The sequence below is a fragment of the Zootoca vivipara genome, chromosome 2 (assembly GCF_963506605.1).
Source record: "Zootoca vivipara chromosome 2, rZooViv1.1, whole genome shotgun sequence".
NCBI classification, from domain to species: domain Eukaryota; kingdom Metazoa; phylum Chordata; class Lepidosauria; order Squamata; family Lacertidae; genus Zootoca; species Zootoca vivipara.
Window position 1 is genome coordinate 103,162,832 of NC_083277.1, and position 13,194 is coordinate 103,176,025.

A 13,194-nucleotide genomic window follows, 5' to 3' on the forward strand; every position below is an offset into this window, starting at 1 on the left:
TGGGCAGTAAAATCACAGAGGGGGTGGGGGCAAACTTAAGTGTCGTCCGACTTCGTTAATTTTACCTGTGATTCCTAATATGATAAATACTGGCATGCTTTTTATTATGTCATTAGCAATAAGTTGCTAAATGCCACAGGTAGAGCAGAATAAGTATGAACAAGAGTTCCTTAATAGGATACAGTATTCCTCCTCTTATTCTCCCAGCCATACTCTGAGTAGAGTTATTAAGGAATCCAGAAATGCTCCACACTTACTTCTCTAGGTGATATCTGCACTAGCCTGAATCATCATGGCATTCCATTCCAGTGAAAAGGGTTGAGGTCATTCTGGAACAGGTGTGGGGAACTTTTGGCCCTCCAGATGTTGCTGAACTGCAACTCACATCACCCCTGGCCAGTGGCCATGCTAACTGGGGCTGATGGGAAGTTGTAGTTAGAATCATAGAATTGTAGAGTTGGAAGGGACCCCAAGGGTCCAGCCCCCTGAGATGTAGGAATCTCAGCTAAAGCATCCATAACAGATGGCCATCCAACCTCTGCTTAAAAACCTCCCAAGGATAGAGAGTCCACAACTTCCCAAGGGAGACTGTTCCATCTATAGTGGGGCTGCAGATTGCTCACCCCTGCTCTAGTAGATCAGCACCGGGTTCATTAATTGTTGTTGTTCAGCAGGGGAACACAAAGTTAGCTAAGAGACTTTAAAAAAAATCCTTGCTGGATAGAGTAGTGTGAGACTTCCTCTTCAAATCTGGATGGGAATTTCGGGGCTGCATAAAGAAGACACACAAGGATGCAGACAATGCAGTGGGGCTATTGTATCAAATGGACATTGCCTAGGAATGGTTTTAAAAATAGTTTTGCTCATCTCACAATAGAGTATAGACAGATAAACTAAAATGTGAGCAGGCATGCCAGTTAATTGTTATGTGATTTTTTTTTTTAAAAAAAACAACTTACAATAACATTGTTTTTCAACATGGGCTCTGCGGGTTTGTGTAATTACCATTGTTCAAAAGGAATTTTAATCCATAGGGAGCATACTCCCTTATACTGAGTCAGGCCATTGATCCATTCAGCCCAGTAGTGTCTGCACTGACTGGTAGCAGCTCTCTAGGGTTTCAGACTTTCTCAGTGCTGCCTGGAAATTCTGGGGATTGAACCAGTGCCTCCTACATTCAGAACAGATGGTCTATTGATGAGCAACAGGCATTCCCCTAACTCTGTTTCTGTGTGGTTGAGAAAAAATACAAGTGCATTAGACAATTTACACAATAAGACACTGTCGACGATCCTGTTTTATCAGATCAGCTTCAGTTTCTTTCCTTTTTGCTGTGGGGGATTGATTTTTTTTTTAATAAGCACATCCCACTAATATTTGTGGCAGGGCAGTCTCGAGCAGGTCGGCCGCCCTGGCGCTGAGGGGCGGAGATCACTCTGGCGCCCCCACCCTTGCAGGGTGTAGCATGGTTTCCGCGCGGCACCCTGCCTACCAGCCCGGCGCCCTGGCGCACCGCACCACCGGGGGTCTACCTAGAGCCGGCCCTGATTTGTGGGCTGAGAGTATTGCGTTGGATGTGCTGAATGAGAAACTGAGTGCAGGTGTTATTGACTTCCTTAAAAAAATTGCATGAGGGTTTGAGGACACAACAGTACTGTACTGTTGTTGTCCTTACTAATAATCAAATAATCTCCCCCAGTGAACCCACGCCCGCATACCTAATGCAGAATTTAGCATTCCAAGCAGTCGGTTATTTTGCTTGCCCTTCTACTGTGGTTTTTCTCCAGATCTAGCTCCAAATCACATGCATTTAAATTATTCTTGGCCCTGTGGGACTGAAAACTATGTCTAATTTGACCTTATCTTTTAAAAGGGTATCTGTATTGACACTTCATTATCCAACACATTGATAATCACTAGAAATCCAACCCTGTTTCCTCTTGCTGTGGAAAAAGGGCATGTGTGCTCTTTTCCTACCTCTGGTAAAAAGGGATCCCTAATCTCCTTGCTCCTAAACTGGGGAGACATCAAAGATCTGTATCAAGGATCCTCCTCATCTGTATTTATCAACACATCGGATGGAACTATCCAGTGCTGTCCAACTTGAATCATATAAGATACTACAGTACTTAAAAAAATAAAATTCCAGTAGCACCTTATAGAGCCAGGGGTACCCAAACTTTTTTTTTTTCAAAGAAGGCAAGATTTGATGAAGTGAACATGCGTGAGGGCCGACCAAATTTGTTGAGCTTTTTCTCTCTTTTTAACGATTTTACCCCACAGTTGTTGAGCTTTTGGGGGGGGATTTTACCCCAGGAAATAAACTTAAACTGCCACAGGGGCCATATTAAACTGACTGGTGGGCCAGATGGACTTTTGACATGCCTGTATACAGACCAACTAAGTTTGTTCTGGGTATAAGCTTTCGTGTACATGTACACTTCTTCAGATAACAAAAGCTTATACCCAGAACAAACTTAGCTGGTCTAAAAGGTGCTACTGGACAATTCTTAAAAAAAAATATTTTGACTGCATCAGACCAACACGGCTACCTACCTGAATCTACTTTAGATCTTGTTGCAGATAACTTCACTTTGGCTGCTGTCACCAAGGGCAGTCCGGTTGTTGGGTATTCGTACTGGGGGTAAAAAGAGCTGGGCTTTTCCAATGAATAGTGGTGGCAAAGAGGTGTGGGTTTTTTTTTTTTCTTGCATCAGGTTAGCATCAATTTTCTAAGGCTTCTGCAGGGGTTTCCATCACCCCACACAAACCTATAGAAAGCTTATCAGTGCAGGCAATATCACTGACATAAGGGTTTTTCAGATGCAGGAAAGCCTCCCCCCCCCTTTGAATCTTTGTCTAATCCTTATTGTTCATCTATATATTTTCAGTACGAGATGCGAGAAATCTGATTCCTATGGATCCAAATGGACTTTCAGATCCTTACGTGAAGCTGAAACTTATTCCAGATCCTAAGAATGAAAGTAAACAAAAAACAAAAACCATACGTTCCACACTTAATCCACATTGGAATGAGACATTCACATTGTAAGTTGAAATTTCATACTTTTCCTAGTGATATTTCCAATTGCAAACATCATCATGTGTTTTAATAAACTAACAGAATGGCACCTATTTTTTCTCTTCTTCGTTCTTTTTGTAGTAAGTTAAAGCCTACAGACAAAGACAGAAGATTATCCGTGGAAGTCTGGGATTGGGATCGGACAACTAGGAATGATTTCATGGGCTCTCTTTCTTTTGGGGTGTCGGAACTCATGAAATCACCTGCATGTGGATGGTAAAAAGCTCTTTGTTGCGATTATGTTACTAATGAATTGCTATAGTTATGGGTAATAAATCCTATTGACATGTTTAAATATTTCCTAAATGTATCACCTGTGTTTTCACAGAATGCACAGTGTATAAAACCTCAGTCAATAGATATCGAGGATTAAAAAAACACAGAAACTAACTATTCTTTTTTGTTGGTTTTAAAAATATCAAATCAAAGCAATCATGTAATCATAGAATCATAGATTTGGAAGAGACCACAAGGGCCATCCAGTCCAACCCCCTGCCAAGCAGGAAACACCATCAAAGCATTCTTGACATATGCCTGTCAAGCCTCTGCTTAAAGACCTCCAAAGAAGGAGACTCCACCACACTCCTTGGTAGCAAATTCCACTGCCGAACAGCTCTTACTGTCAGGAAGTTCTTCCTAATGTTTAGGTGGAATCTTTTTTCTTGTAATATCCATCACTGTTCTTTCAGTAATATCCCTCACTGTTTCCCTGGAAGGGCAAAAACAGTCAGACACTCACTGCATGTTGTGTTAAGTTTCTTATCTGAGGCTATTGCTGCAAACTTAAGCACACTTACTAAGGAGAGAGTCTCTTTAACCTGAAAGTAGTTACGTTGGCCCATAAGAAAGAAACCTGAGATCTGTAGTTGGGCAATACCCTTTTTTAAGGCCAGCTGAAATAAGAAAAATATGCAAAATCAGTCTCTCCTTTTAATACACTGAATGCAGGTACAAACTACTTAACGAGGAAGAAGGCGAGTATTACAATGTTCCAATACCAGAAGCAGATGATGATGGGAATGTAGAACTGAGACAGAAGTTTGAGGTGAGAATATTAGCATACATTGTATGGCAAATCCCATGTTGAGCCTGATTCTGTGCTTCTGCTGCTGCAGTGCTTGCTATAACAGATAGATTTCTTGCTTATTGTACAATTCTTTCTCTTGCCAGTCCACGGATCTTCAATAATCACTAACACTGAACTTGGTTTGTATATTTTTTGGCCAATGTTAATGGTGCAAATCTACTTTCACAATGGAATTTGGGGCAGTAATTTGTTGCTATCGAACCAACATAGCAAGCGGACTGTGAGTTTCTGTGACTTTGAGGGCTCCATCCTATCCTCACATGAAAGTTTTCCAGTAGACTGCATTACCATTAAGTAAATGAAAATGAAGCAGGACCCAGTTACTATCTTCTTGCCACTTTCCACAAGCAGGTTGATGATTGCCCCATTGACAGCTGGGGTTTCCTTTTGTCTCTGCTCCAACGTAGCTCTCTCTGTATAATTAAGATTCATTGACTAGTAACCTCATCTACGCTATTTAGATTTCATGTGTGCTGACTCCAAGGGTGGCACAGTGTTTCATTTTGTCTTTCTCCTTTTTCTTTGTAATTTTTCTTTGTCTGTTTCTGCTTGAAAGAGAGGAACTGAGAGAAGTATTTGCCAGAGTGATGGGAGAGAGGAAGCCAGAGCGGCACCTGGGGCGGCAAACCTGGGGGTGTGGCGTCGTGATTTTCAGCGCATGCGCAGACATTGTGCAACACTGCGTGCATGTGCAGACTTCGTGTGATGCTGCATCATGGGGTGTCCCCCCCACAACTCCCAAGCCAAGCACCGTGGCAGCGCCCGCTAAAAAGAAAGCTTTGCTTGGTGCGGCGGCAACTGGAAGCCAGCCGCCACGTGGGACTTTTTACCGGGCGTCACCGCGGCTCTCGGCTTCAAGTCGCATGGGGGCCACCCCACGGCGCTGTATGCATGCAAAGCCGGCGTACAACTCCGGGCGCATACGCAGGTGTCGTGTGACGCTGCGCACATGCGCAGATGTGCGATGCTGCATCACGGGGTCGCCCCCCACGACTCCCAAGCCAAGCACCATGGCAGCGCCCGGTAAAAAGAAAGCCTTGCTCGCCACAGTGGCAGCTGGAAGCCAGCCGCTGTGCGGCGCCAAGCAAGACTTTTTACCGGGCACCACTGCAGCACTCGACTTGGGAGTCTGTCACCCCCTCCAGTGTGGAACCCAGGGCACCCCCTTGCTATGCCCCTGAAAGGAAGAAAGGCAAATGTTGAGGAGGAGGAGGGTGGCGTAAGAAAATGGAAACAGGAGGCCTGAGAAAAGTGGTTTGGAAAGATTAAGGACTAGAAGGTGACTGGGGACAGAAGGAAGTTAGGTACAGAGAAGGCAATGAAAGTGGTTGAATTTAGGAAATGCTTCTAGAGAATATTAACATTATGTTGATGCTGACAACAACATCATGAAGCTGACAGTATTGTGAAAATCATTTGTTCCACTGTAGGGAGTTGTGTTATAACTCTGCTTCCATAGAAAATCAAGAGTTTCCAGACTTGGCTCTATTACATTTCTAGCACATCTTTCCTTTTATAATTATTCTCTCAGCATAATTGGCCTCTAAGCTTCTTTTCCTGCTCCATCAAATGTTTGGCCGTCTTTTGAACAGTTTAGTAAAATTAGGTAAAATTAAATATCTCATTTGATCATCTTAATCTGATAGGTTTTTGGGTACAGGGTATATAAAGAAATGCAATCAATTACACAAATGTTGTAGAATCCTTAATTATTTTGCTTTTGCTTTGGTGTGAATATGGCACTTGCTGAAAAGATTTTACGTTGTATCCAATGCTGTGTTCCCAGACTTCTTCGTTTATTGAGTCTCCGAACCCTCTGGAACAAATTTTGATTGTCCGTGGTAGTTGGGAGTGTAGGGGAATTCTGTTGCGCTAGCAGAATGGCATCATTGGAGACAGCGCTTTATTTTCATGTTACATTTTGAACTGCCTCTGACAGGCACAAAAGGTGAACTGTGCTTCAGTAATGTTAACAATATACAATTCCAGCAGTGGAAGTGTCAATATACTTTTGAAGTTCTGGACACTTTTAAAAATGCCAATTGTACCAATGTAATATTAAGGCGTATTTTTTACATTTTCTGCAGATGCAATACTTTGCAACTGTATATAAAGCCATTGTTTCTATTGAAATAATAGATGCGTTTTTGGACATTGACATATTGTTCCTTGTTTATGAACTGTAGACCAAATGAGCCGAATATTGCAACTCTTCCTACGGTTAATGGAGTGCACAGTGGAAAATTTAAGTAGCTTAAACCATGGGTAGGCAAACTAAGGTCCGGGGCCCAGATCCGACCCAATTGCCTTCTAAATACCTGAAGGAGTATCTCCACCCCCATTGTTCTGCCCGGACACTGAGGTCCAGTACCAAGGGCCTTCTGGCGGTTCCCTCATTGCGAGAAGCCAAGTTGCAGTGAACCAGGCAGAGGGCCTTCTCATTAGTGGTGCCCACCCTGTGGAACGCCCTCCCATCAGATGTCAAAAAGAAAAACAGCCAGATTTTTAGAAGACATCTGAAGGCAGCCCTGTTTAGGGAGGCTTTTTAATGTTTAATAGATTATTTTATTTTATTTTTCTGTTGGAAGCCGCCCAGAGTGGCTGGGGAAACCCAGCCAGATGGGCGGGATATAAATAATAAATTATTATTATTATTATTATTATTATTATTATTATTATTATTATTATTATAATATAAATCCAGCCTGCAGACAGTCCAGGAATCAGCATCTTTTTGCATAAATAGAATGTGTCCTTTTATTTAAAACACATCTCTGGGTTATTTGTGGGGCCTGCCTGGTGTTTTTACATGAGTAGAATGTGTACTTTTATTTAAAATGCATCTCTGGGTTATTTGTGGGGCACAGGAATTCGTTCTTTCTCCCCCCCCAAAAAAATATAGTCCAGCCCCGCCCCCGCCCCCCGCAAGGTCTGAGGGACATTGGACCTGCTGAAAAAGTTTGCTGACCCCTGGCTTAAACCAATTTCCTTTTTTTTCCCTTCTCTTTTTTAGTTTTCAGACATCTCAGAGTACATATCATGCAAGTGGTAATTGTGTTTTTGTTTTTATTTTTATGGGATGGCATTCAATTTCATTGTGCTATGTACAATGACAATAAAGTATCTATCTATCTGTCTATCTATCTGGTATTAAACTGCAGCATCTCTCCATTTTTTTTATTGGCTCACATTAGTCTTAGTCATATTTTTTTCCAGTTAATTACACAGAGTAATAAAAACCACACTACTGCTAGTAGTCCTCCTGAAGAGCACTGTTCTGCTGTTTGTGTTCCCATTTTATGCCTGAGAGCCTTTCAGTGCTTCTGATCTGAGGAGCCATTTTTCCGGACATAATTTCCTGAATAAGCTCATTCCTTATCGCTAGCAATCAGCGCCGTCAGATCTGTTTCAGGCAGGGCTCCACAAAGGCAACAGCAAGGGCACGCCCTTTTGTCATATTGCTAGATCTCACATGCACAGGGGTCAGCAAACCTTTTCAGCAGGGGGCCGGTCGACTGTCCCTCACACCTTGTTGGGGGGGGGCAGACTATATTTTGGGGGGAAAACAACCAACAAATTCCTATGCCCCACAAATAACCCAGAGATGCATTTTAAACAAAAGCACACATTCTACTCATGTAAAAACACGCTGATTCCCGGACCATCCGCAGGCCGTATTTAGAAGGTGATTGGTCCGGATCCGGCCCCTGGGCCTTAGTTTGCCTACCCATGCACTAGCTTGTATATGGAATCTTGCTCCCCACAACAACCCTCTTGTTTGCTGTACAGTGTGTAGATGCTGCCCTGATCTCTGTGAGGCTTACAATAAATGAGAAAACAATTTGAATATAAAATATAATGTAAAAAAACCCATTGCACCCCCAGAGTTAAAACATGGGCATCTAGGGTGTAAGGGTGACTCCCTACAGGGAGCCAGCCCCCATCATCCTAATGTCCACCTCGCCAAGCACAGGGAGCAGCAGTGGGTCTGAAGCAGCCAGGGGGGAGGGGAGAGACTCGGAGGGAGAGTGAAGCCAGCGTGCGGAACGATGGGAAAGCTTAGGGGAGGAGAGATGTAGGCAAGGGCTCTGGGATGCTGGAGAGCCATTCCACCGCCTTGAGCAGGAGGAGGCTGAGAGGGCATCGCTCCTTCCGGCACAAGAGTTAAGGAGAGCACCGTGACGCAGGTCAAGGGGGAGGCGTTTTGGGGTGCCCCAACTACTTTGCTGGCATAGGAACAGACATATGCCAGTGCCGGATTCTGATTTGGACTGAGAGGTCATGTTTTACACTATCTCTGCACTGTAAATACTTTGCACAATAAAAGACAAACTGGACTCAAGCGGAGTTACTCTAGAGTAGCCACGACGACCCTCTAACATAGGGGATATTGGGGTGGGTGGAAATCAGCCACTAATATATATTCCTGCATACTGGCTGCAGGCTTTGAGGCCTGGCCTAAACGGCCTTTTTCAAAATTACCTGGTGCAGGCACAAATGTTCCAGGTGAGAGAACAGAACCCAGCAGAGAAGTCACAGCTGATTAGAAGAGTAAACTGCAGCTGGTATTGAACATGTTGAAATCATTATTCCTTTATGGCCCCTAGCCTATTTCCAATGCACATGCAATTTAGTTTATTTTGGCAGGTACTGTGCATCACTATTAGTAATTTAGGATCCATGAGAGATTTAAAAATAAGTCTGAAAGTTTCGTTGCGATCCTGCAGGACCAAGAAACAGCTCAGAAGAGCATGTTACCTGGACCCTGAGACCATCCTCTGAGGCCCTTCTTTGTGTGCCTCTTCCACGAGAGGTCCGGAGGGTGGCAACATGAGAACAGGCCTTTTCTGCAGTGGCTCCCTGTTTGTGGAATGCTCTCCCCAGGGTGATTTGCCTGGCGCCTTCATTATATAGCTTTAGGCGCCAGGCAGAAACATTCCTCTCGAACCATGCCTTTGGCTGATGACAACTGATACCCTTTTAAATATGTTGTGAGTGTGGGCTTATGGGTTTGCTAGTCTTCTTATTTTTACTATGTATCTTGTGGCTTTTATATTGTAATTTTGTGTTGTGAACTGCCCTGAGTTCTATGGATGAAGGGCAGTATACAAATTTAATGAATCAAGAAATGAATAATAATAATAATAATAATAATAATAATAATAATAATAATAATAATGGTCAGGCAGCATGGATGGAAGTGGCCTCAGCTCGGTGATTCCAAGACACTGAATGGGATACAGTTAATCAACTTTTTTGCATTGATTCTTCCATTTCCCAAGAAACTGGCATCATGAAAGGGGAACTTCAGTGGTGCGGAGGAGCACTTTTTAAAAAAAACCAAAAAAACCTTTTCCCATAGCATTGAATGTTGAGTGTTTGTTGGTACTGGGGCGGGAAAACATGGGCGGGTAAAAAATAATAATGGAATGAGTAGCTGGCTCCCTGATTACACACTTAGTTTTGTTTGTTTTTAAAATCAAATGTTATTTGTAGGATTGCAAGGACGTTCTGGGCAGTATCGAACTGTCTTCCTCCAAACAAAATAAAAAAAAAATCCTTCCAGTAGCACCTTAGAGACCAACTAAGTTTGTCATTGGTATGAGCTTTTGTGTGCATGCACACTTCTTCAGATACACTGAAACAGAAGTCTGCTGACTTATAAGGGTCTGGTGACTTCTGTTTCAGTGTATCTGAAGAAGTGTGCATGCACACGAAAGCTCATACCAATGACAAACTTAGTTGGTCTCTAAGGTGCTAGTGGAAGGATTTTTTTTTTAATTTGTTTCGACTACGGCAGACCAAGTCATTCTACTTGGGAGTAAAACCTATTTGAATACCACCCCATGTCTCAACCCTCTGGAACAGATTGGAGGGGGATGGCAGGGAGCTGAAGAGAGATGCTGGAATTCTGACTCAGGCACTGAACTGCCACCAGAAGATTCTAAGTCTCTGATGGTCTGGTGCCAAGGACCATTGGCTTAGATAGCTTCTAAGGGAGATTAGACAAGTTTGTAGAGGATGGATAAATGGAAATGCCATGTTCAGAAGCAAAGTACCCTTAAATATCTGGTGTCCCTGTAGGAATTGGAATGCTGGATAAAATTGGACCTTTGGTCTCATCCAACAGGACTCGTCTTGTGTTAAGTCCCTTCCACTGCAGCTTTTGAAATTTAGCTTTTAGGAGTGAGAATCTAAGTATGTATGTATGTATGTATGTATGTATGTATGTATGTATGTATGTATGTATGGTATGGTATGTATGTATAATACACACACGCATTCATACAGACCCTCTCTCTCTCTCTCCCTCTTTCCCTCTCTCCCTCTCCCTGCTACAGATGCTAACTGAGCTCTGCAGCCTGTCACTTATTTTTTTTAATGTACACAAATTAATAAAAGATTAGCACCTTGCGCGGCAAAAAAATAAATCACACATTTGCATTGACTGAGAGCTTATCCTTACCTATTTTCAGATAATCCAATAAAGCCGTGACTTAATAATAGTCAGTTCTTGACAATATTATCCTCTTATTTTTCTTTTATGTGTTTATTTTGACGGATAAACACAAGCAAATAAACCCACCCACTTTGTATGGTGTTTTGCAGCTTAAGAGCTTTCACGGAAACTATGTTGCTACAAAGAGTGGATTTCATAGAATCATAGAATTGTAGAGTTGGAAGGGACCCTGAGGACCATCTAGTTCAACCCCCTGCAATGCTGTCTCATACCCATAGCTGTCAAGTTTTCCCTTTTCTCGCAAGGAAGCCTATTCAGCATAAGGGACCCTCGTATCTACGGGACCGCCTCTCCTGGTATGCCCCGCGGAGGACCTCTCCTGGTATGCCCCGCGGAGGACAAACAACAATATTCTGGAGATCCCGAGCCATGGGGTGGCTAGATTGGCCTCTACTAGGGCCAGGGCTTTCTCAGTGTTGGCCCCAACTTGGTGGAACGCTCTTTCACAGGAGACCAGGGCCCTGCGGGATTTGTCATCTTTCCGCAGGGCCTGCAAGACAGAGCTGTTCCGCCTGGCCTTTGGGTTGGACTTAGTCTGACCCCTGTGTTTTTCCTCCCTCATGGCTTGAATTTGTGGACTACTCAAAATGAGGCTGCATTTTAAATTTTAATACTGTATTTTGGTCTGTATTGTAATTAATTGCTTTTTATGTTTTATTGAAATTTTATTGGTGTGAGCCGCCCTGAGCCCGGTTTTGACTGGGGAGGGCGAGGTATAAATAATAATAATAATAATAATAATTATTATTATTATTAAAGGGAGAGTTTGACAGCTATGCTCATACCTGCAACCTTGGCATTCTTAGCACCATGCTCTAACCAACTGAGCTATCCAGGCTGATTCAGAGAATTAAGTATTTTTGATTGGGTCTGTGAAATTTACTATTCTGAACGTCTTTGTTTCTCTGACTTTATTGCAAACCTACAGTTTACTACCAAAAAAACACCCTGGACTCTATGACCTGTAAAAATTATAGGTTCTGCGTAAATTTGCATATATCTGAATATAGTCATAAGAGGAGGCAAAGAGCTATCTAGAACATGGAAAACAGTGCCATCGCCTCTGAGTGCTGCAGATACCATTCATCCTTTTCTTGTGGGTTCCATGAGTTTGTAATTACAATTCCAAGCCTATATTCCCCTCCAGCTTTAAGAGCTAGAGACTGGCTTTTTCCCCCCTTAATGAAAACTGGACTTCTCCAGAAAATAACGTTAATTTCAGAACCTGCCCAGTGCAATCACAGCACACACACAACCCTGATTAAATGCTTTCTCAATTTATCGTTCAAATCAGTCAAACAAGAATGCCTAGCCACCACAGAATATGCCAACTGACTTGTGCAGTGAAAAGAATAACAAACCCAAATCACTGCTCAAATCTTAAGCAGAACTGATAGAAAAATCTTTTCCAGGCTTCAAGCTGTTGTCTTAGGGGTGCTCAGACGGCTAGACAGGAGGAGGCAAAATTGCATCCAGGGAATATCTTTCTCTTATGATAGTAATGATCTGTCCTAGGCAGTAAGTGCCAGCAAAGAATTGTTTTTTCCAAGTGCCTTCACCTTGTAGACTTCTGCCTTGATGACTTGTTTTCTATTTAACTTAAACATACCAAGCAAAGAATGCAGAAGATGCTTCTTAAATGCTCCATTAGAAAATATTTTATTTCAAATCCTACTTGAGGGATGGTCCAGATTACGTCTAGGAAATTATTCATCCATTGTTCGTGTTTGTATAGCAAGCATCCAATTGGATAGACCTTTCCAACTCTGCAATATCTTTTTTGAGGTGAGGCAACCAGAACTGTACACCGTATTCAAATCTCTGTATACCAACATCCCACACAACGATGGTTTACAAGCCATAAGGAACACCATTTCAGATAAAATCACAGTGGACTTTGCTACCAAACTCTGTCATTTTGTCCTTACCCACAACCACTTCAAATTTGGTGATGACCTGTTCCTCCAGATCAGTGGCACAGCAATGGGCCCCACAGTATGCCAACATCTTCATGGCGGATTTAGAACAACGTTTCCTAAACTCCTACCCACTCAAACCTCTCTTGTACCTGCGATACATTGACGATACATTTTTATTATCTGGACACAGGGTCAACAGACCCTGGACACCTTCCACCAGACCTTCAATGAATTTCACCCCACCATCAACCTAACAATGAACCAATCTATGCAAGAAATACACTTTTTGGACACTGCTATAAAAATACAGGATGGTTGTATAGGCACCACCCTATACTGAAAACCAACTGACCGACAAACATATCTACATGCTTCTAGCTACCATCCCAAACATACCAAACAAACCATCGTATACAGCCATGCCCTACGTTACAGCCGCATCTGTTCCAACTCTACAGACAGAGACTCTCACCTAAGAGATCTACAGCAAACCTTTTTAGAACTAAAATATCCACCAGATGAAGTTAAACAGCAGATCAACAGAGCCAGACTGATACCCAGAGAGAACTTGCTGCAAGACAGACCC

The 13,194-nt window shown here is 42.7% G+C and overlaps 1 protein-coding gene across 3 annotated transcripts in view; it reads left to right on the forward strand.

The window, feature by feature from the left end:
- The window catches only part of PRKCA (protein kinase C alpha), a 211,982-nt gene that overhangs the window by 153,324 nt on the left and 45,464 nt on the right, over positions 1 to 13,194 (forward strand). For all 3 annotated transcript variants that reach the window (XR_009557213.1, XR_004691854.2, XM_035104019.2), the window contains exons 6-8: positions 2,892 to 3,048; positions 3,164 to 3,298; positions 4,031 to 4,127. Coding sequence is in view for 1 of the 3 variants with exons in the window: in XM_035104019.2 (XP_034959910.1) it covers positions 2,892 to 3,048; positions 3,164 to 3,298; positions 4,031 to 4,127 (389 nt within the window). In the remaining 2 variants the exon portion in view is untranslated. The remainder of the gene's footprint in view (positions 1 to 2,891; positions 3,049 to 3,163; positions 3,299 to 4,030; positions 4,128 to 13,194) is intronic.